The sequence below is a fragment of the Mustela nivalis genome (genome assembly GCF_964662115.1).
Source record: "Mustela nivalis genome assembly, chromosome: 6".
NCBI classification, from domain to species: Eukaryota; Metazoa; Chordata; class Mammalia; order Carnivora; family Mustelidae; genus Mustela; species Mustela nivalis.
The window spans coordinates 53,223,590-53,245,454 of NC_139025.1; the positions used below are offsets into that span (position 1 = coordinate 53,223,590).

Sequence of the window (21,865 nt, forward strand, 5' to 3'; positions counted from 1 at the left end):
GCTACACTGATTACTTTATCTTTGGTGTTTTTCAGTTCTCCATTTCACACTGTATGGTAGGAGGATTGCCAAAAAACTGCACCTCCTCAACCTTTCCCAATCTTACAGAGAGACTGTAACTCAAAAGGATACAACCTGGACCGGGACCTTTACCAGGGAAACAGGGTGCAGCTCTGTGGCTCTCTCTGCTTGGTCTCAACCCAGGTGAAAAGAACTATGGTGTTCTGAACGAAAATGAGTTGTCTGTTATTTCTTCATGGTAGGCCAGAGCCCTACTATTGGAGAAAGGGTTTTTTATTGTACATAGAGAATTATTTATCTCCAAGGAAAGCTAATGTTTGTTGCTGAGAAAAGTGCTTACTTAATTGGTCCCTTAGTAATGGAATCAGCAGGCTTGCTACTATTGCAGGAGGGAAACTGGAACTGGGATTGGGGGAGGGGAAGATACTGTTTACTTTAGCTAAAGAACTGTAATAGAATGGGACTGTTCACCACCTGATGGGAGGAAGAAACTGAGAATAGCCTCTTTATGTGTAAAATAGGTAGTGGATGGACAGCCATATCAGCTAGAGGAGCAGAGGCACTATGAAGGTTATGAAATAATGGAATTATTATAGGAATTAGACTATACAGTTGAGGAGGTGTGCAAGTGATGATCTGGAAGGAAAGTTGCAGGATCAGAAAAGAAATGAATGACCAACTCATCTGAAAGCTGCAGGATCAGAAAAGAAATGAATGACTGGCTCATCTTATCTCGCCACCAAAGAGGGGCTGTAAAGGGGAAGGTCTGTGGCAAGCTTTTGCCTCTTTGTGGCTCTTGCCTCTGGTGGATCAGCCAATTATCTGGAGATTGGGGGTTGGGGTTAACAAGGTCAGCATTTGAGAAGAAGAGTTGACCCAGAACAGGGGAGAGTGAGGATGAAATGTAACTAGCTCATTACTTTTGCATGTTTCCATTTCCATATTTGTCAACAATGACCTCCAAAGAGTGATGGTCACTGTTTTACTTCTGCCTTCCAAATATCATGTAAGTTCTTCTTTTCTCCAACCTACCTTAGAACCATACAGGGAAGGGGATCCTGGGAAATGTAGTTCTTTAGTTTAACAGTACAATCCCCCCCATAAGAAGGCAATGGACTTTAGGGCAGTGGGCCTGATCAGAAGCAGAGGGAGCTGCGAGATGATTATCTTCCTTGTAAAGGATGATAGCCAACATCTTGAGATGCCTCACTTAAGTGATGCTTGGGAAAGTCTTAAAATGGCAGTTTTGTCTATTCTGCACTGTATATTTCTTCTGAACTTCCCTTCAGTGAAGAACTTCATAATTACATTACTATCTAATGTTTTGGAGGCCAAAAAGACAAAGTGGCAAGGAAACAGTAACTGTGTATTAATTAATTATGATTTTCATAGTAGCAGAAAACTCAATTAAGAGTAGCTTAAACAAACGGATTTATTTTTTGCATAGGGTAAACAGTCTGGGTAAATTCTGTTCTGGGCTGGAGCAGATGCTCAGTAAGGTCATATAGGAGGACTCAGGTTCTTTAACCTTTTCTACCTACTATTCTTAGCATGTTGGTTTTTTGTGCTTGTGCATGTTTCTGCATGGTCTTAAGATGTCGGCCTTAGTTCCAGACATTACATTTGCTTTTAATACATAAAAAAGAAGAATAGGACCCAAACCATCCCCTGTCATGTAGAAATCTTTCCAGAAGCCCACTCTCTTCCGTTCTATTGGCCCGAAATGTGTCACACGGCTACCTCAAGTTTCAAAGGAGGGTGGGAAAGTACTATCACAAGTGGAAAGGCATTACTTTGACAGTTTCAATATGATCATGATTCAACTTTTGGACCAGCAGGAGGAAGCATGACTTCTTTGATATTTACCTGAGCACAAAATGATGTTATGCTTGTGCAGAGGGGAGAAATGATAATGGTAGGCAGGGAGGATGTTTGTAATAGCCAAAGAATAGCATATCCCACAGCGAGTTTTGCTGTTCCCTGTTTCCTGCTGGGGAAAGGGAGCATCTACTTTAAGATCAGACTATGTTGGAGCGTTTCTACTGGCTCTTAGTGGCAGCAGAGTACAGATAACTACAATTCTGAAGGTCCTGGAGAAAAATTCACCTGTTGTGAATATATTCTGAATATCTTTTTTTTAAAAAATTGTGTATTCTGAATATCTTGAAAATTAACAAATGGAATCCTTTAAGTTAGAAGTGTGGTTGGTGTCTGGGTTATACCTCTATCGCAAAACTTTTAAGGATATTGTAATTGTTTTACATCTGACCCTTCTGTGAGGAAGGGTACCCCTTGAGGATAGTAATCTTGTCTTATTTATCTGTGTCATAGCATCCAGCATGGTATCTGCCCCGAAGTGAATCCTTACTGTTTCTTGCAGGCAAAAACTCTCACAGAGACCCCTTATATGGCTCTTAGTGGCCTGTGGTTACACATTTGAATAACTTGGAAAAATTTTTAAATTCCAATACATAGGTCATATCTGAGGCCTATGGAATCAGAATCTCTGAGGGGTAGGACCCAGGCATCAGTGTTCTTTAAAAGCCATATTTTTAAAGCTTTTCAGGTGATTCCAGTATGCAGCTAAGGTTGAAAGTCACTGCAATAGAACATCTCCAGCTCTTCTTCTTTTTAAAATACTCCCTGGGGAAGTACAAAAACTACAGAGCAAATACCCAGTGGTGTTAGGGTCTTAAACAAGGTGTGTGCTTGGGATTCTTGAGGGGCTATTTCTTACTGGAATTTAAGTGGTAGTTAAGGTGTGCAAACCTTACAACGATAGTGTGTTTCATTGAGAATATCTTTTAATTGTGTCTACTAACAATCTTCATAAGGAAGAGACCTGAGTTAGGAATGAGATGAAATGATACCATCAGAACTATAGCAGTAATAATGACATTACATAAGTTAGTGATTCCCTTCCCCACCACCATTGATCTCTAAGAATGACATAACTAAAACCAAGGCTCAGATCAAGACTTTGGTCCCTCTTTCCTACTCTCTCATTTCTTCATCCCGTCTCCCAAGTCCTGGTTGCTCTAGGCAGCTCTGAATTTTCATGTTGTCATTATACAGAGTTGGCAATACTAAGGGCAAGAAGAGGTCTTTCTGGATATAATAGATGAGAACAGATACTGTTCCTTTAGAGTAATATCAACATTTTATTTACTGAGTCTTTTCCCAACTCTAATTAGATTTGACTTATGTCTTCTGGTCTTGCATGTACTTGGTGAACAATAAATATTAACTGAAAGGCAGCATGGCAAAGTGGATAGAATAGATAGGCCTGGCTTTGGGATTTGGTTCAACTGCTTATTAGCTCTATTATTTAAGACTAATCACTTAATCTTTTTAATCCTTGGGGTCCTGATTTATCAATCTTTCTAATCCGTGGGGTCCTGATTTATCATACGTGAACCGAAATGTCTGTCTTTCAGAGATGGTGTGATTCTTACCAGCTTTAAAACACATTTCTGTATCTCCCACTAAACCATACCAAACCAAACCAAATAATGATGCCTGCCTCCCCGCCCTCATCTTAGCTCAGGATGCTATAACAAAATACCATAGTCTGGTTGGCTTAAACAACACTTATTTTTTAGTTTTGGAAGCTGGGAAGTCCAAGATCGCAGTGCAGTCAGATTTGCTTGTTGGCAAGGACCCTCCTCCTGGCTTGCAGATGGCTGCCTTCCCACTGTATCTTCATATGATGTAGAGAGGAAGCTCTGAGGTATCTTTTTATAAGGATACTAATCCTGTCATGGAGGCTCCACCCTCATAACCTTCTCTATACTTAATTACCTCCTATTTGCATCAGTTTGGGCTGTTAGAACTAAGTGCCATAGACTGGGTGGCTTATAAACAACAGAAATTTCTCAGTTCTTCTAGTTCCAGAGGCTCAAGTCTGAGATCAGGGTGTTAGTTTGCTAGAGCTGCCCTGACAAAATACCATGTCTGGCTTGCGTAAGCAATAGAAGTCACAATTCTCGAGGCTAGAAGTGTAAGATCAAGGTGTCAGCAGGTTTGGCTTCTCTTTAGGTCTCTCTCTCGTTTTGCAGGTGGCCACTTGCTCACTGAATCCTCACATGGTCTTTTCTCTCTGTGTTCATCCCTAGTGTCAGTGCGTCTGCATTTCCTCCTCTTATAAAGACACTAGTCAGATTGGATTGAGGTCCATCTTAATGGTCTCATTTTAGTTTACTTACCTCTTTAAGGCCCTGTTTCCAAATAACAGTAACTTTCTGAGATACTGGGAATAGGGTTTCAAGATACGAGGTTTGGGGGGATCACAATTCAGCCCATAACACAGCCCATAAGTGTGTGATTATTGCTCTATTTCCAGTGGTTTATAGTCTCAGTAAGGACAGGGATTGTATCTGTTGTGACTCATCTGTGTTGTTACCTGATCTGGCAGCACCCTAGACAGTCTATTTATTCAATAAATGAACAATTATGAATTAGAAGAACCTAGCAGAGTATGAGACACAATAAATGTTCTACAACTGGTAGATGCTATTAGCAATGATGATGATGAACTGATGGTTCAGCTGGCTCAGGAGATCACTCCGTTTGGTTCTCCTGATTTCATTGCTCTATTAGCATTTCCAATGAGCATATCTGAGGTCCTGCTGCTGAATTAAATCTTCAGGCTTTCTTGCGAAGGTTTAACCAAGTGCCACAAGGGAAAACGATACTTAAATATAGACGAATATCAGGATTATATCCGTAAATATAGACCGATAATGATGGATTTCCTGTAACTACTCTTCTAACTTATTTGTAAGAAATTCTCTTTAAAGCTTATTTTATGATTGATGTGCAAACCCTTTCCTGAAAAAGATGTGCAAATCCTTTCCCCTGTCCTCTTTGTTATAGAAACATAGAAAGGAGACAGAAAAATTGTTGATTGGCTATGTTTTATTTAACACAATGGTATTTGCTTTGATCTTCACTATAAAATTGTACAAAATGCATTCACAAATTAATCTATAATGAAGGCCCATTAATATATTTTTGACTATTGTTATTATGTTGAATTAATTTGCATTAATTTGATCTACTTTTATATGTGATTTGAAAGTAAAATGAACATATATTAATATTTCTCTTAAATATATTTTTATATTTTTCTCTTTTTCTGATTTTTAAGGTAAACAAATTGATTAAAATGAAAGTATAAAAGTTGATGTGATGGATAGTGTGGATTTCAGTTTTTCAGAACACTTTTTATGCAACCAGAAGAATGTAAAGAGGCTATGCCCAAACCCACCTAGGATTTAACTCATTTTCCCTAAAATAATAGGAAAACTCATTGGGCCAAGACAAAAAACTTTTATTATATTTGCTGTTTGCCCAACCCTGTCATTTATCTTTCTGATCACTAGATGTCAGTGTTGTTTCATTGCAGATGCAGATGTTGGGATGACCCAGGGGCCTAAGAGGATTTTATCTGACTGCTAATCAACACTGCACCCTTGCTGGCTTCCATGGATCCTGAAAGTTCTTTTAGCATCACAGAGATGTAAAAGACCTTATGTCCTCACAGGCTGCACAGAATGTACATTCTTTTATTAGGCAGATAAATGATGAAGGACAACAAGTTTCAAAGAGCCAAAGGCAATTTTTGCTTAATAGTAACAACTACCAACTGATATTAAATGCTTATTATGTGTTAAACATGGTATTAAGCATTTTGTATTAATGCTTGCTTAGAAAAACTACATGAAAAATTTTACTTTTATTATACTCAAAGTTCACATGTGAAGAAACTGAGGTACAGAGAGGTTAAATGATTTGCTCAAGACCACAGAAGCGATATATAGCAGAAAAACACTTCAAACACAGGGAGGCCAATTACTGAACTTAATTTTGCTCTTAACGGCTATACTATGTGGGTTCACCTTTAAATTAATCACAACCAGGAAGAATCTTTGTTTAAAAAACAGTATAGAGAATAGGTATTTTGAAAGAAACTCATTTAGGAATTATTGTTAAGTATAAATGGTATATTGTGACAGTGTAGAAGTCCTTGAAATATGAAATGAGGATTTCTGAGTAGTTTTAGAAAATGTAAGCAATTTTTTCCCCTCTTTGAATGCCACGTGATTGCAAAGGGATGATGTTTGTTGAATGACCCCTTGAGGAATGACCTTTTGTGTGCTGATGTTAGACATGCTTGCATAGACATTTGTTCTTAATGATATCTCTAGGCCATAGGCAGTGATGATGCAGCAATGACATACTGGCTTCAATTGATATTTTTTTGGCTACCGGAGGCTATTATCATGAAAGCCTTTTGAATGAACCACAGGAAAGGTCTAGGTGACTATGGTTTTTACTAATCTAGCTGGGAGCACAGTCAATTAAGTGAAACATGGAACTTTTTTTTTTTTTTTTTAAGATTTTATTTATTTATTTGAGAGAGAGACAGAGAGCATAAGTGGGTAGAAGGGCAGAGGGAAAGGGAGAAGCCAACTCCCTGCTGAGCAGAAAGCCTGATGTGGTACTCAGTCCTAGGACTCGGGGATCATGACCTGAGCCTTAACTGACTGAGCCACACAGGTGCTCCAAACATGAAACATTTAAAAAGAGCCTTCTAGAAGGCAATTAGGCAGTATATTTCAAAACATCAATGCATACATATAATTTAAAGTAACAATTGCCTTCTAAAAAGGTGTTCTTTTTTTTTTTTTTAAAGATTTTATTTATTTATTTGACAGAGAGAGATCACAAGTAGGCAGAGAGGCAGGCAGAGAGAAAGAGAGGAGGAAGCAGACTCCCTGCTGAGCAGAGAGCCCGATGTGGGACTCGATCCCAGGACCCTGAGATCATGACCTGAGCCGAAGGCAGCGGCTTAACCCACTGAGCCACCCAGGCACCCTAGAAATGTGTTCTAAGAAAATAGTTTTTTATTAATCTGCTGGGATATTTATCAGAGCATTGTTTATAATAATAAAAAATGAAATGACCTGTAATCTCAGAGATTAGTTAAATACAATTTAGTTACTAATATAATTAATAGAATATTTAATAATATCCAAAATGTTTATAGTATATTATAAAGTTTGCAAACCTCTATTCTGTGGGATTCTAATATTATAAAAACTAAAACCATATTAAAAAATTTATTTATTTATGAGAAGGAGAGCAAGTGAGAAAAAGAAGCACAATTGGGGAGAGGGGAGCAGCAGAGGGAGAAAGAGAAGCAGATTCCCTGCTGAGCAAGGAGTCTGACATGGGACTCAACCCTAGGCCCCTGGGATCATGACCTGAGCCAAAGGCAGCGGCTTAACCCACTGAGCCACCCAGGCGCCCCATTAAAAACTAGCTTCGTAGTCTAGGTTATGTAGAAAAGCTGATTATTGCCATTTGTTTTCTAATATCATCAGTGTTGTTAATTCATGGTGTGTGTGGGGGGAGCAGAGAGGAAGCTAAGAGGTAAGTCAAAGAGTTACTCAAGTTTATCTCTCCCCAAAGGAAAAGTTGGATGATTAAATAAAAAAAATCTTAGATACTCTTTTATACAACTTGAGGATGATCACTGAGGCTTTGGTCAAGTGTTTCTCAGACAAGTTCCAATTTAGTGTTTCTAAAAAGAATCATTGAGCTTTGTGTAGGCCACATATTTGAAGTCACTGTCATTTGTAGTTGATGTGAGCTTGTCCCATTTCATTCATATTTAGTCTGTTTTCTTAGCATGAAAGCAAAATGATGTATGGGGTACTACTCTAAAATCTGTTGCTGCTTTTAGTTTTACTTCTTCACGTCTTGACTGATCCTTTTAGATTTGTTGTTTTTTCTTTTAATATGAGAATGCATAGTACAAGGATTCTGGTTTATTTTATGAATGTTAAACATTATTGAAATCACATAATTCTAATTAGACAGTGAATGCTCAATTAAACAATTCTGACAGACTTTTCTTTGGGGGATTTTGCTGAGCAATTTCTTTGCAAGAATATTTATCTGCTTTTAAAATAGCTTTCAAGTTTTGTGAAGTGAAGGCTTTTACTATCAAATCATTATTTTAAATTGGAATGGTATCAATCAATATGTGTTTTTAACATACTGAATGTTAGGAAACATCCATACTGAATGTCAGGGCTTTGGAAGGACATCCCTTCATTGATCACAGCTTGAAACTGAGCAGAGGATGGACAGAACTATGACTTAATAAATGGTAAATCTTCTTGTAGCAGACCTTTGACCGTCTGGTCTCAACTTGCAAAGCCTGTTGGTGACAGTTGTGGCTAAGTTGATTAGTTATTGTCCTGATGTTTGGAACTCTAGCTCTAAACTTGTATTGAGTTGAAAACTTTAAATACCTTGTTCCCAGAAAGGTTTTTTTTTTTTTTTCCCCTATCTATAAATTGTAAGGACCTATTTTACTGTCCCTGCTCCCCTCCCCCAGGGGACTTAAAAACAAGTCCCAGAAACCAGTTCCAGATGTGAAGGCCAAGAAAAACAAGGCTGTACCCACCTTGAGTCTAGCCCTGACATAAGTACAGCCATCTTGGCAAAGCAAAAGCTGGCACCTTGCAATGTAAGAGTGGGTTAGCATAAAAATGGCCATCCTGAAGGCCGGGAAGCCATTTTACTGAGTGTCCCTAACCAGCCTAAACCTGGAAAAACAACTTAATCATATACCACCAGGGCAGTTAGGTGGTGGTGCCACAGGGACTAAATGTTAAAGAAAAACAAATAGTTAACTTGCAGAGATCACAATCCTGCAAGACAGGAGTCTCCCTTGGTTTGCAAAGGTCCTGGTGATTTACAACAAAAAGGGCTATCTCTTCAATGGCCCAATTTCCAGAGACAAATGGCTCAGTTCCTCAAGGCCTAAGGTCGCACCATAAAACTGAAGGAGGCTGAGGCAGAAGGAAATGTAAATAAAGTTAAATTTCTTCTAAACCTAAATCTCACTTAACCCACCAGGATGGCCCCAGGGTGACACCTGGGTGGCAAAAGGTTAAACAAAGTTAAACTGTCAAAGTGGGGTGCAAGATATGTATGTAGCTATGAAGAAGTGCCTTGGAAATGCTATATAAGCCCATGGCTTTGAGTGCTTGGTGTCCTTGTTGAAACCCGCTGCGCTGGGTGGATACTGGGACCCCAACTAGCTGGAAATAAACCTCGCTGTGTGACTTGCATTATCGAGAGTGTTCTCTATCTAATTGAGGGGTGATCAACTCCGTACCCTAACATAAATAACCCACCTTTCCACCCCCCCTACCCCCACCTTTTGAGTGCTTGTTCCGTGCTTCTTTACTGAACAAAGTTACTGGACAGACTTCTTTCTGAATATGTATGAGACTTTGGTCATAGGCATGTTTTGGTGATGCAAATGTGGGCTGGAAATTACAACAGATGATGCAAATGTTGGCTGAAAATCACGATTCAAAGAGTTTTACCGCAGAGAAAAATCTGAAGTTCATGATGCAACAAACCTGGTTAAATCAAATCACACTAAGTCCTGGCTGTAGCATGTCATAGCACTGCTCAAACTGGCCTTGGCTTCCATTTTCTTCTATTCAAATACTGTCCCAACGTGGAACTATCACAGTGAAATGCATTCAAGATGGCTATTTGATGGAAAATGGCATCTTTGGTTGCATCTTTTAGTATTGGGTTATAAGGTTCAGTAACTGAAGTAGTTTTTTCTTTTTCCTACTTAGCTGTGTTCGTGCTTAGAAACACAGCCTGTAAATGAAAACACTATAGGGAAACAGCATAGAGAGATTTCCCTATGTCATTTGGAAAAGAAGTGTATGTTACCAAAAACGAGTTGCTTTTTGCAATAATCCATTCAACTTTAAGTTCTTTTGTTAGGTACTATAGTGTTTAGGGAAAAAAACCCACAAAGATGCTTATCTAAAAAATACAATTTTTAGTTTTATTTTGTGTTGTGTAAAGTAGAAGAATGGAGCCCAATGGCTTCTGAGTTCAAGAATGTAAAACTCAAAAAAGTAAAGTAGCAAAAATGACTGATTATATTTTAATCACAAATGTAAGTAATACATAGATTACAATCTAAATTTTAAAACTAATTTAGGCTCCATAGCTCAGGAGTTTGAGCACTGGTTTTGTAAATTTTAAAACCATTTTAACAAGCCTAAATTTTACTTTGACAAGTTAATTTAGATAGCCTATGAGCCAGGCACTATTCTAAGTATTTTGGTACTTCATGAGTGTTCACTTACTTAAACCTCATGATAATGCTAGGAATATTGGTACTAAAATTATCATCAGCAACCCATTTTCCAGATGCATACTTGCTCATGTTGAAATAACAAGCAGTTAGCAGAGTGAGGGTTCAGGCCTAGAGTCTGACTCAAGAGTGCAGTTTATCCCCTGGCTCTTCAGGGCTGGTGACTGTTGCCAGATCCCTTGATTGGAGGGATTGGAGCCTGGATTTGTACCCCTCACTGGACTTGATGGAGGATTGCAACACAGGGTGACTGCATTTCCAAGCCCAATGGCCACTGTGATCACAAACCCTCCCCAAAAGTTTCTTTTGGGTTAATTCAACAAAATAACTATTTTGTACTTGAGGAGAGAGAAGGGGGAATTTTCTTGAAAATGTATGAGAAGGTAGAAGTAAAGAAGTGAACTAGAGAGGTGGTAATCTTTCATCTGTGCTATTTTATATATATATATATATTATAAATATATATATTTAATATATAATTATAATATATTATATTATAAATATAATATATTATAAATATATAAATATTATATAATATATATTATATATAAATATATAAATATTTATATATAAAATATAATAAATTTATATGATATTTATATAAAATATAAATATTTATAATATAATATATAATAAATATAATATATATTAAATATATAAATATCTTATATATTTATAATATATTATATTTATTATATATATTATATTTATAATATATTATATATATATATATATATATTTTTTTTTTTTTTCATATGTCCTGACCTCAATTTTCTTTGAAAAGGATTTAGCAGAGGTCAGAAAGTATCTGGACAGGAGAGAAGAGATGATAGGTAGGAGAAGGAAGATTGATCTGAATGGGTTCGATAGATTGGTAGGAGATGACTGACAGAACCATCTCTATTATCTGTAAATGCAGTGTCAATTCCCTTTCAAGGAATCTAACCCGTTTTTGCACTCTTGCTCACCTAAATCCCATACACTGGCACACTCCTTATTTAGGCATCTTTTTCTGAATGTGACTCTTAAGAGACTTAACAGAAACTATTATATTTGGGTACCTCCTAGGTTGGCAATTTGCCAAAAGTTTACCAACTAGTAACCAGATTCCTTTAAGGCAAGGATTAATGGAAATTAAGAGAATTTCTTGAACTCCTTAGACTGCTGTTTCGGTCTCTTAGCAGAGAAGAGTAAAATTGTCTTAGTATTCAAGTTACTGGGGTGCCTGGGTGGCTCAGTGGGTTAAAGCCTCTGCCTTCGGCTCAGGGCATGATTCCGAGGTTCTGGAATCGAGCCCCGCGTTGGGCTCTCTGCTGAACGGGGAGCCTGCTTCCTCCTCTCTCTCTCTCTGCCTGCCTCTCTGCCTACTTGTGATCTGTCTTTCAAATAAATAAATAAATAAATAATCTTAAGAAAAAAAAAAAAAGAATTCAAGTTACTGATAACCAATACTATTTTCTCATTCTAATGTCTTTTCATAAAAATAGAAGTTTTTTTAAAAAAAGATTTATTTGTCAAAGATTAGTTGACCATAGAGTTGAGGGTCTATTTCTGGGTTCTCTATTCTGTTCCATTGATCTATGTGTCTGTTTTTGTGCCAGTACCATGCTGTCTTGATGATGACAGCTTTGTAATAGAGCTTGAAGTCCGGAATTGTGATGCCACCAACGTTGGCTTTCTTTTTCAATATCCCTTTGGCTATTCGAGGTCTTTTCTGGTTCCATATAAATTTTAGAATTATTTGTTCCATTTCTTTGAAAAAGATGGATGGTACTTTGATAGGAATTGCATTAAATGTGTAGATTGCTTTAGGTAGCATAGACATTTTCACAATATTTATTCTTCCAATCCAGGAGCATGGAACATTTTTCCATTTCTTTGTGTCTTCCTCAATTTCTTTCATGAGTACTTTATAGTTTTCTGAGTATAGATTCTGTGTCTCTTTGGTTAGGTTTATTCCTAGGTATCTTATGGTTTTGGGTGCAATTGTAAATGGGATTGACTCCTTAATTTCTCTTTCTTCTGTCTTGCTGTTGGTGTAGAGAAATGCAACTGATTTCTGTGCATTGATTTTATATCCTGACACTTTACTGAATTCCTGTATAAGTTCTAGCAGTTTTGGAGTGGAGTCTTTTGGGTTTTCCACATATAGTATCATATCATCTGCGAAGAGTGATAATTTGACTTCTTCTTTGCTGATTTGGATGCCTTTAATTTCCTTTTGTTGTCTGATTGCTGAGGCTAGGACCTCTAGTACTATGTTGAATAGCAGTGGTGATAATGGACATCCCTGCTGTGTTCCTGACCTTAGCAGAAAAGCTTTCAGTTTTTCTCCATTGAGAATGATATTTGTGGTGGGTTTTTCATAGATGGCTTTGATGATATTGAGGTATGTGCCCTCTATCCCTACACTTTGAAGAGTTTTGATTTATATGTATGTGTGTGCGAGAGAGAGTACACAGGCATCCGTACAAGCGGGGGGCGGGGGGGGGTGAGCAGAGTGAGAAGCAGGCTCCCATCAAGTACGGAGCTCAACCAAGCTGGCTAGATCCAAGAACTCTGGGATCATGACCTGAGCGGAAGGCAGCAGCTTTAACCCACTGAGCCACCCAGGTGATTCAAAATAAAAGTTTTGAGAGTAAGTTCTTGTAATCATCATCACCATTATGATCAAAATGTTTAGAAACCCAAGTTTTCAGGATAAAGAAGTTTATACTATTTTAGAAAAGGGAAATTCTGGCTCTAGAGATGTTTCTAAATATAAGCCAGGACACAGAAGCATTGTCAAGCAACAATTTTGAAGTATTGTAATTTCAACATTTTTCATTTGGAACATTCAAAAATCATTTTTTTTCTGCATTGAAGAGTCAGTAATAGTGCATTTAGACTCTGCTATTTTTGTTTTTCTTTGAATTGTCAGTATGTGGTAAATAAAACTCAGAACACTCTTTTTCTTTTTCCCTTGGCTTAAAAATTTGGCTTTAGGTGAAAAAGACACTGCTGTGTTGACCCTGGGCTTTTTAAAGCTCTGTTATATAAGCTATAAATGGTTTCTTAACATGCCCCTCACATCTCAAATATCTTCGTCCAACAAGGACTCCAGAATAATAAAATGTGCATCTGAGGCTTTGACACACACAATGAAAATAAAGAGAGGAAAGGGGAATTCGCTTCTTATTAGGGTGGCTTAAGCAAGTGAGAAGAGGCGAAGGGGTGAATGACCTTATTAGTCTTCTATAAAAGAATTGGGGTGTTTCTTTTTCCAGTCTCTAAAGAATTCAGTTGGATAGGTTGGTGAGTGAAAACATATTCAAATGTGAAATAGCTTTTAAGGAATTCTTTTCTTGAACGTGCCCTTTGTCCTCTTAGTTCTTATTTCAGACAATACCTTTCTTATGAGTATTTCCTTTTGATTCTGTAAGGGAAAAAGGAAACAAATTTCCCCTCTTATGAGAGATCACCAAGGGGCAGAGGTAAGGAGAGAAGGAGAAAACCCAGGAAGGATGGGGAACAACAAATGGATAGAGGAGAGCAATTAGCACAGTGCATTCATCCTGGACAATGTTTTGCTTCAGGTCCCAGTGGGATCAATTTTAGAGCTATAGTTTCCAGTCTGTGTTGTAGGAGAGATGCATAAAATAACTTGCCCGAACACTTGCTTACAACTGAATTTCAGGTCTTCTCTGTTTGGTTTCAATTCTGCATGTAAAATAAGAGCTTAGGCTTTATTGAAATCCTGCTTCAGTATATCCCGGTGGCTTAGTGGGCTACAGAGGAAAACAGAATTCCAAAAGACTGTAGCTTTTAAAATATATCTTAGTACAAAGTGACCCTTGACACACCAGTCTTGATCTTGCAGATTCTATTAGTGAGAACCTTGGCAAAATTGATTAGTTACTTGTATAAGGTCTGAGGCTATAACCTTGAGCTCATGTGGAGTTGAAAATTTTTAATCCCTAGTTTCTAGATGTCGCTTTTAGCATCAACAGCAGCAATAAAAATGAATCAGGAACTGTAATATGTAGTATACCCAAAGAAAAAGAAATCGCAGGAAAACATGCTCCCATGGAGTGCTGCTCATTTGGCTTTATACCACTGGCATTCTCTCATCCCCACCTTTAAACCCAGAGTATGGTCTAGTAAAACCAATCTAGTTAGGGCCTAGAATTTTTTTTATTCTATTAAAAAAAATTTTTTTTTGAAGATTTTATTTATTTGTCAGAGAGAGAGAGAGAGAAAGAGCACAAGCAGAAGGGGCAGCAGACAGAGGGAGAAGCAGGCCCCCACTGAGCGAGGAGCCTGATGTGGGACTCAATCCCAGGACCCTGGGACAATGACCTAGACTGAAGGCAGACATTTAACTGAGCCAACCAGACATCCCTGAGCCACCCAGGCTTTTTTGTTTGTTTGTTTGTTTGTTTGTTTAATTCTAGATTGTAATGAGAACACAAAAGGATATATTGTGAATTATAAAAACAATAATGTGAGAAAATGATATATTTTATTAGGAATGTATACATCTATTTACAAATCGTAAACTCCATGAATAGAGTTTTCATGGTATAGGGTTCATTGTTAAATCCTTAATTCCTGGCATGGCACCTAGAGTCACAATATACATGTTAGTTAAATAAATGAAAAAAATAGTGAATTCTGACACTGATTTCTGTGCAGGTACTCAGGATAATCTTTACTTAACACTAAGGATAGTTCTGTGTATTATGTTGCTTTTGGATTTCTTTTTCCTTTCTTCCCTTTTTAGCTCTCTTCATCTTTTCTGTCTCCCAAACATTTTCCTCCCTTCTTTCTTCCCTTTCTTCCCTTTGTTCATCTCAGGGATATACTCCTACATTTCTCATACCATCCATTCTTTTTTTTTTTTTTTTTCAGAACTAAACATATTTTTTTAAATTGAATTTTTTATTCTTTTATAAACATATAATGTATTTTTATCCCCAGGGGTACAGGTCTGTGAATCACCAGGTTTACACACTTCACAGCACTCACCATAGCACATTACCTCCCCAATGTCCATAACCCAACCCTCCTCTCCTGACTTCCCTCCCCCCAGCAACCCTCAGTTTGTTTTGTGAGATTAAGAGTCACTTACATACCATCTATTCCTGATCGTCAATTTTTTGTTTTAGGACCATAATCAGAATCACAGAAATCTCATAGTCTTTGCCTAGTATTTGCTCAAAGTATAGTCTTTAAGTAGCATACTTCTATCATTTGATATTTAGGGAAGGTCTGCTCTCTTCCTACCATGTTCTTCAAAATGCTGGTGTGTCCCACTTTATTAGTTTACTCCTGGTGGGTCTTCTTTAAGCAGTTCTTTGCCATCTTCCTCCATAGCACCATGAAGCATCTTCACGCCTGAGGTAGCAACTCATGTGAATAATTACATTTTAATTATGATACACTCAAAGTCATGTATATTACACAGTTGTTTCTTGAGCACTTACTGTATGTTGAGGACTTTAGGAGTTACAATGAAGGATAAATTATAATCTCTAATCTCACATATCAATTTTGGAGGCCAGAAAATATGTGGAAGAAAAATATTTGACTAACTTGAGAAAATGATAAACTATCAATATTTTCTGGTTCAGATAGCAATATTTTTCATAGTTGAAAAGACCTTTTGAACCCTCTACAATTCAATGGACTGTTGCCTAAACAGTCCATTGAAGGGCTAAAGCAAGGAAAGAGGTTATTTTAGTTAAGGAAATATGGTAGTAGAAGTTGGTAAATTGATTTTATTTCTCCAACTTTGTCAAAAGACTGTTTTTAGAGTAAGTAATTTTATATTTTGTTTTTTTTTTCCCTCTTTTTAAATTAGAATTTCTGAATTATGGATTGAAAATAACTTTGTTGCTGCCATCCTGATGATGCACTATATTTCTGAGTCTCATGTCTTCCTTCCTTGTTTTCTAAAAATAAATCTTCAGTAGCTGCTTAAGAAAGGATGTATGAAAAATAATTTTTTATGCTTTTTGCATGTCTGAAAAATATTTATTTCATCTTCATATTTGATTAATAGTTTTGTTTAATACAGCATTGTGAATTAAAACTGTATCTTCCTCAGAATATTGAACACATCAATTCTTTATATTCTGTACTCCAACATTGCTGTTGGGGCTTCCTATTCTGTTTCCAGTGCTATATATATACATGCACACATACATGTAGGTATGTATTTCTCACTGGATTCTTTTGTGATCTTTTCTATGAGTGTTCTGAATTTCACAGTGATAAGTCTTGGTGGGTGGGTGGTTAAGTGTGTGTTTTTCATACCATTTGGCACTTAATCTCTCTTTTTAATCTGGGATATATCCTTCAGTTCTGGGAATTTGTCTTAGGTGATTTATTTGATTATTTCCTCTGTATTCTCTTTTCTGTCTTTGTGGAGTTACTCTTAGATAGTAAATGTTCTGAAAGAATCCTCTAAATCTCTTATCTTTTTCTGCTTATTTTTCAACTCTTTATCTTTTTGTTCTACTCTCTAAGAGAGGTAACATTATTTTCCAAGCTATTTAAAAAATTCAAATTTATGCCATCATATTTTAATTTCTGAGGGCTCTTAATTTTCTCTAATTTCATCTTTTTTAAAAAGATGTTAAAAAAAATACCATTTTAAAAGTGATATCCTGGGGATCCTGGGTGGTTCAGTCCATTAAGTAATGGACTCGATTTCAGCTCAGGTCATGATCTCAAGGTCTTGGGATTGAGCCCTGCCTCAGGCTCCATGCTCAGTGGGGAGTCTGCTTGAGAATTCTCTCTCTCTTTACCTCTCAAGTGCCCCTCCCTGTACTCGTGCATGTGAGCACTCCCTCTCTTTCTCTCTCTAAAATGAATAAATAAATCTTAAGGAAAAGGTGCTATTTGGGTGGCTCAGTAGTTAAGTGTCTGTCTTTGGCTCAGGTCACGATCCTAGGGTCCTGGGATCGAGCCCTGCATCAGTCTCTCTGTCCAGCGGGAAGCCTACTTCTCCCTCTCCCACTACCCCTACTTGTGTCCCCTCTCTTGCTCTGTCCCCTCTGTCAAATAAATAAAATCTTAAAAAAAAAAAAAAGACAAAGAAAAAGGTGCTATTGTTTCTTACCTCATTTAAGATATTATTTATATAGTTTTATCCATTTTGCATCCTTTATTTTTATATTTTTTCCAGGCTACTGTTTTCTGCTTGTTGGTTTTCTTCTTTGCATGTTGGAGACTTTTCTTAACCTTCTGATCATTCTCATATGTCCAGTTATATTCACAAGCAGGGCATTGAAAGGCTGATTGGAAGCTTTCTATATGTGAGGCCAGGGTTTACCTACTTGTGGGAAGTGAGCTGGATTTTAACTTGGGTTGGAGAGGGGGTATATCTCCCAAAAGTCAGCAAATGTAGGTCCTTTTTCTGGGCCTGTTCAGTTTTTTGTTAGAGAAAAATTTAATTTCTAATCAGGGGTCATATGCTTCCCTGTAAGCATTCAAGGAGCAGTTTGAAATAAAAGGTTAGGTAGGCCCAGCATTTAGGAAACTTTTTGTTTCTAGCACTTGCCTCACGCACCTTCTCTGACTCTGATATCCAGAGTCTGAGTTCCCTCAGGTTTATTCCAGAGAATTAACCTGTGTGTGGAGGGTAAAACTCCTTTCAGTTTCCTGTTTTCAATATTGCCTCACTCATATCTCTCCTTGCCCTTGTTTATTATACCTTTTTTAAAAAAATCCCTATCGTTTTGGTGGGGTCATGATTTAGGTATAGGACAAATGCATGTGATTCAATTTCTAAGTTCAACAGCAAGAGGAATGGTGGATTTTGAAGAACTGTCTCGATTAAAAGAGATCTTCTAATGGGCTTGGAAGAGATGGGGATGAGTGGATCTTCTAAGCTCTGCCTAAGCTGGACCAGTGATGTGAGATGGATAGATAAGGAGGTCCGGGCACACTTGTCTGAAGTGGAATGTATAGAAGTAGTAATTAGAAGGAGACAGTGGGCATGAGGTGGTTTGGATTGTATATGAGCAAAAGCAAAATGGGAAGGTTTTATTTGGGGTTTTTTGATCAGGTGTCTTCTATGATATTGTGCCAGAGTAAAGCTGGATGAGTATAAAGAGCTATTATACCATCTTTAGCTTAACGCAGCAGGCTTAGTTGGTCATAGAAAGACTGTGTCAGAGCCAAAATCATTGTTTGATCAGGTCAAGTTTGTACCAAGGAACCTTTTCCTTACAGTTACAGACTCTTCTGATCCTACTGACATACAGATGTTCATAAGAGAGTGTGGGTACATGCTACTGTTACTGGGACTATGACTGAAGCAAGTGTCCCATTGACAATGAGCTATGACACCACACTTGTGGAAAAAGAAAACAACCGTTATTTGAATTATTTTCCAGATAATTGAAATTTAAGGTATACTGGTTCACATACTTACCCTCTTTACACTGATAGCTGTTGATATCCCATTTTTCAACCAAACTAATTTTTAAAAGGCATATAACGTAATGAGGAATAGGCATGTTTTTCTTATGGATGAATACAGAGCAAAACAAAGCAAAACTCAAGTCTATTTCACTGTTATTTTTCTTTTGACTCTTTGAGTATTGAAGCCCTTCCTTGTGTTTTAATTCTGTAATCTCCAAATTTCTACATGAAAAATTTCTGTGTAACAAAGGATATCTGCATTATTATTTTGGTTCATTTTATGTATTTGAATATTAAAATCCAAGCTTATAGCTTTAATCCTCAGTTTTGCCTTACAAGCAGTTATTATACAAGTGTCATTTTCAAATGTGTACTAGGCTTAGTCTGTCAGAAGTGGCTTAGGGATTATCAAAATGTAATTATCCCTAACTTTTTAATTTAAATCAACAACTAATAAAACTAAATGAACTCAGATTGCTAACAAGTTTTTGCTTCTGTACAAATTATGCATTCAAATGCTACAGACTGGCAACCTAGTGATATTTTGTGGCAAATTCCCTCTTCTCATATATGTATGGATATTATAGCTCCTGAGCAGGAAATAGGAGTCATTGTGAGTATATAGATATGAGCTAATGTCCATGTGGAGTGAGAATGCTATCTGGTAGATAGGAATGTGCCTGGCAGGGGGGTCCCTGATGTCTCAGCCGAGTAGTTGATGGGCTGGTAAGGGAAGAGGAAGCTTTGAGAAAAGCTGAAATTCAAGAAAAATAGGAATGTTAAGGTCTACAGAACTTATTTTGTAGAAAATGTAAAAGTAGAGAAAATACTTTGGAGGCACAGGGTTCCTTCAGCATGTGCTTTGAGTCACTTTTGTGCCCACCTAGACTCTAATTAGGGACAGGTGGAAGTGGTCTGCTCAACTGTGTACTACACACAGGGCTTGGAAGTCAGGTAGTCCTGGCTCTGCCATTTCTTAGCTGTGAGACCTGATAGGTTATTTAACAGCTGTATTACTCAGTTACCTAATCTGTCGGGTTGGCATAATAATACTCATGTCACAAAGTTGCTATAAAATTTAAATGCAATGACGTATACAAAAAATTTAGAGAAATGCTATACTAAAGAGGATCCATAAATGCTAGCTAGCCATTTTAAAAAAATTGTGGCTATTGTTATTAAAGTGGATGAAGAACTGCAAAGAAGTTTTCAGTTGTCCTCAAGGAAGTAGCCTGGGAAACAATGACTTAAATAAGGAAACATAGCTTGGCAGACAGAGGGTTGATCATGTTGCAGGCTGATCTGAATATGATAATAATTGCTAACAAATCTGGGTAGGTAGGATTTGTTAGCCTAGCGATGAGGTGAGCCAGGAAAGAACTGGCATTTGCATGGATGGGAAAGAAGCAAGACTAGATTGGGGCACAAAATAGAGAATGAGCATGGAGGAGAAGGACTTGGTAAAGAGGAAAGACTTGACCAGGAATCAAGAAATCAGCAAGAAAGGAAACTTGAGTTGAATGTACTTGGTTAATGATTTAATTGGTTCTCTTTTTGCTTAATCAACAACATAAATGTAATAAAATGGTCCTCAGAAATCTTTTTACTTTAGAATTAAGTAAAATATTTTTGAAAAAAGATTGTCTATCTTTCTTTCTTTCTTTCAAAGCATGCACATGTGCAGTGGGGGAGGAGTGGTAGAAGGGGTAGGAGAGGAAGAGAGAATCTCTAGCAGACTCCACACCCAATGCAGAGCAGACAAGGCTTGATCTCATGACCCTGAGATTGTGACTTGAGCCAAAACCAAGAGTGGGATGTTTAACTGACTGAACCATCCAGGTGCCCCTAAGTAAAATAATTTTTATGAGACATATTTTCAGCTTTCTAGAAAGAAACATAGGATAACCTATAGTAGGGATGTAATCTGCAGTTCATTTTATGATTTTCCTTCCCTAGAGTCAATATCCAGTGAGTTGGGAAGTTTGTGGTCAGCTCCAGCTAAAATACAGCAGGCAGGATGCTTCCTAGTGAACTCATCTTTAGAGCAGGGGTGCCTTCTCTAGTGGTAGGTTCAAATGTGCTCACAGTTATTTGGAAAGACAATGCAAATCTCTGCACCAGCAAGCTAAAAGTTAAAATCAAGTAAAGAGACAGAATTAGTCTCCTATATTTAGATTGCTTTGGGATATATAATTTCACATTACTAGTTTTTTTCTTATTTCTAAGTCAAGAAGCATGTACTATATCCTAAGAATCCCCTTTAAAGTTGTGTGTGTGTGTGTGTGTGTGCATGTGTGCATGTGTGCATGCAAGTGTGTGTGTAAAGGAGATAGGGAAGTGGAAGAAACATGTTTATTGAGAGGCTACTGTGGCCAACCTCTAATACCAATGCTCAGTGAATGATGAGTATTATCTCATTTTAATTCTCTCAGCATACTAAATAAGAGTAGTATTTTTTTCATACTACAGAGAAGGAAAGTAAGTTAGAAAGTTTAACTCTCAAGGAAATGTTAGGGCTGGATTAGATCACAATTTTGATTCTAATTCTTTGATTCTGTAATTGAATGATCTAGAAGCCTAAGGGTTCCAGTTTTGAAGAAAGCCAGCAGTTTCTCTGACTTAAAAAAAAAATTTTTTTTTTTTTAATTTATCTGAGAGAAAGTGAGCAAGTCAGAGAGAGAGAGGGTGCACAAGTTGGGGGGAGGGAAGGACAGAGGGAGAGGGAGAAGCAGGCTCCCCACTGAGCAGTGGAATTCATCTGGGGACCCTGGGATCACGACCTGAGCTGAAGGCAGACGCTTAACCAACTGAGCTACCCAGGCATCCCAGCTTCTCTGACTTTTGAATATTAGGATTGAGTGAAGGAAAAATCCATAAGCAAAAGTAATAGAAATAGGCTTAATTTAAAGACTTATTTTTATCCCCAAGATGTTCAAAGAACATTACATACACCAGTGAACAAATCCTTAGAGCATCAATGGGTGTTGGTGAATCCACTTCTCTAGCAGTTGGTATATTTGCTGTTCCATTAACAATCCTATACTGTGCTCTTTCATGCTCTTTGCTCAGCTGGCCTTCTCTTCTCTGCCTCCTCTTTCTCAAATCCAATTACTCTCTTTTCAGTAACACCTCAAATCCCATACTCATTTGAACCATTTAAAAATAACCTTGGTTTAGGAGTTTTTCTTCTAAACTCATTGGGAATTTCTGCACACTTGACTTGTT

The 21,865-nt window shown here is 37.4% G+C and overlaps 1 protein-coding gene across 7 annotated transcripts in view; it reads left to right on the forward strand.

The window, feature by feature from the left end:
- The window catches only part of LOC309867026 (uncharacterized protein), a 173,056-nt gene that overhangs the window by 77,224 nt on the left and 73,967 nt on the right, over positions 1-21,865 (forward strand). For 3 of the 7 annotated variants that reach the window (XM_082735248.1, XM_082735252.1, XM_082735253.1), the window contains one exon: positions 5,429-5,686. The exons of 3 other annotated variants lie outside the window; for them this stretch is intronic. Coding sequence is in view for 1 of the 4 variants with exons in the window: in XM_082735253.1 (XP_082591379.1) it covers positions 5,429-5,459 (31 nt within the window). In the remaining 3 variants the exon portion in view is untranslated. Of the gene's footprint in view, positions 1-3,623; positions 3,752-5,428; positions 5,687-21,865 lie in introns of those variants that run through there. One more of the 7 variants, XR_014312931.1, reaches the window with a different exon arrangement.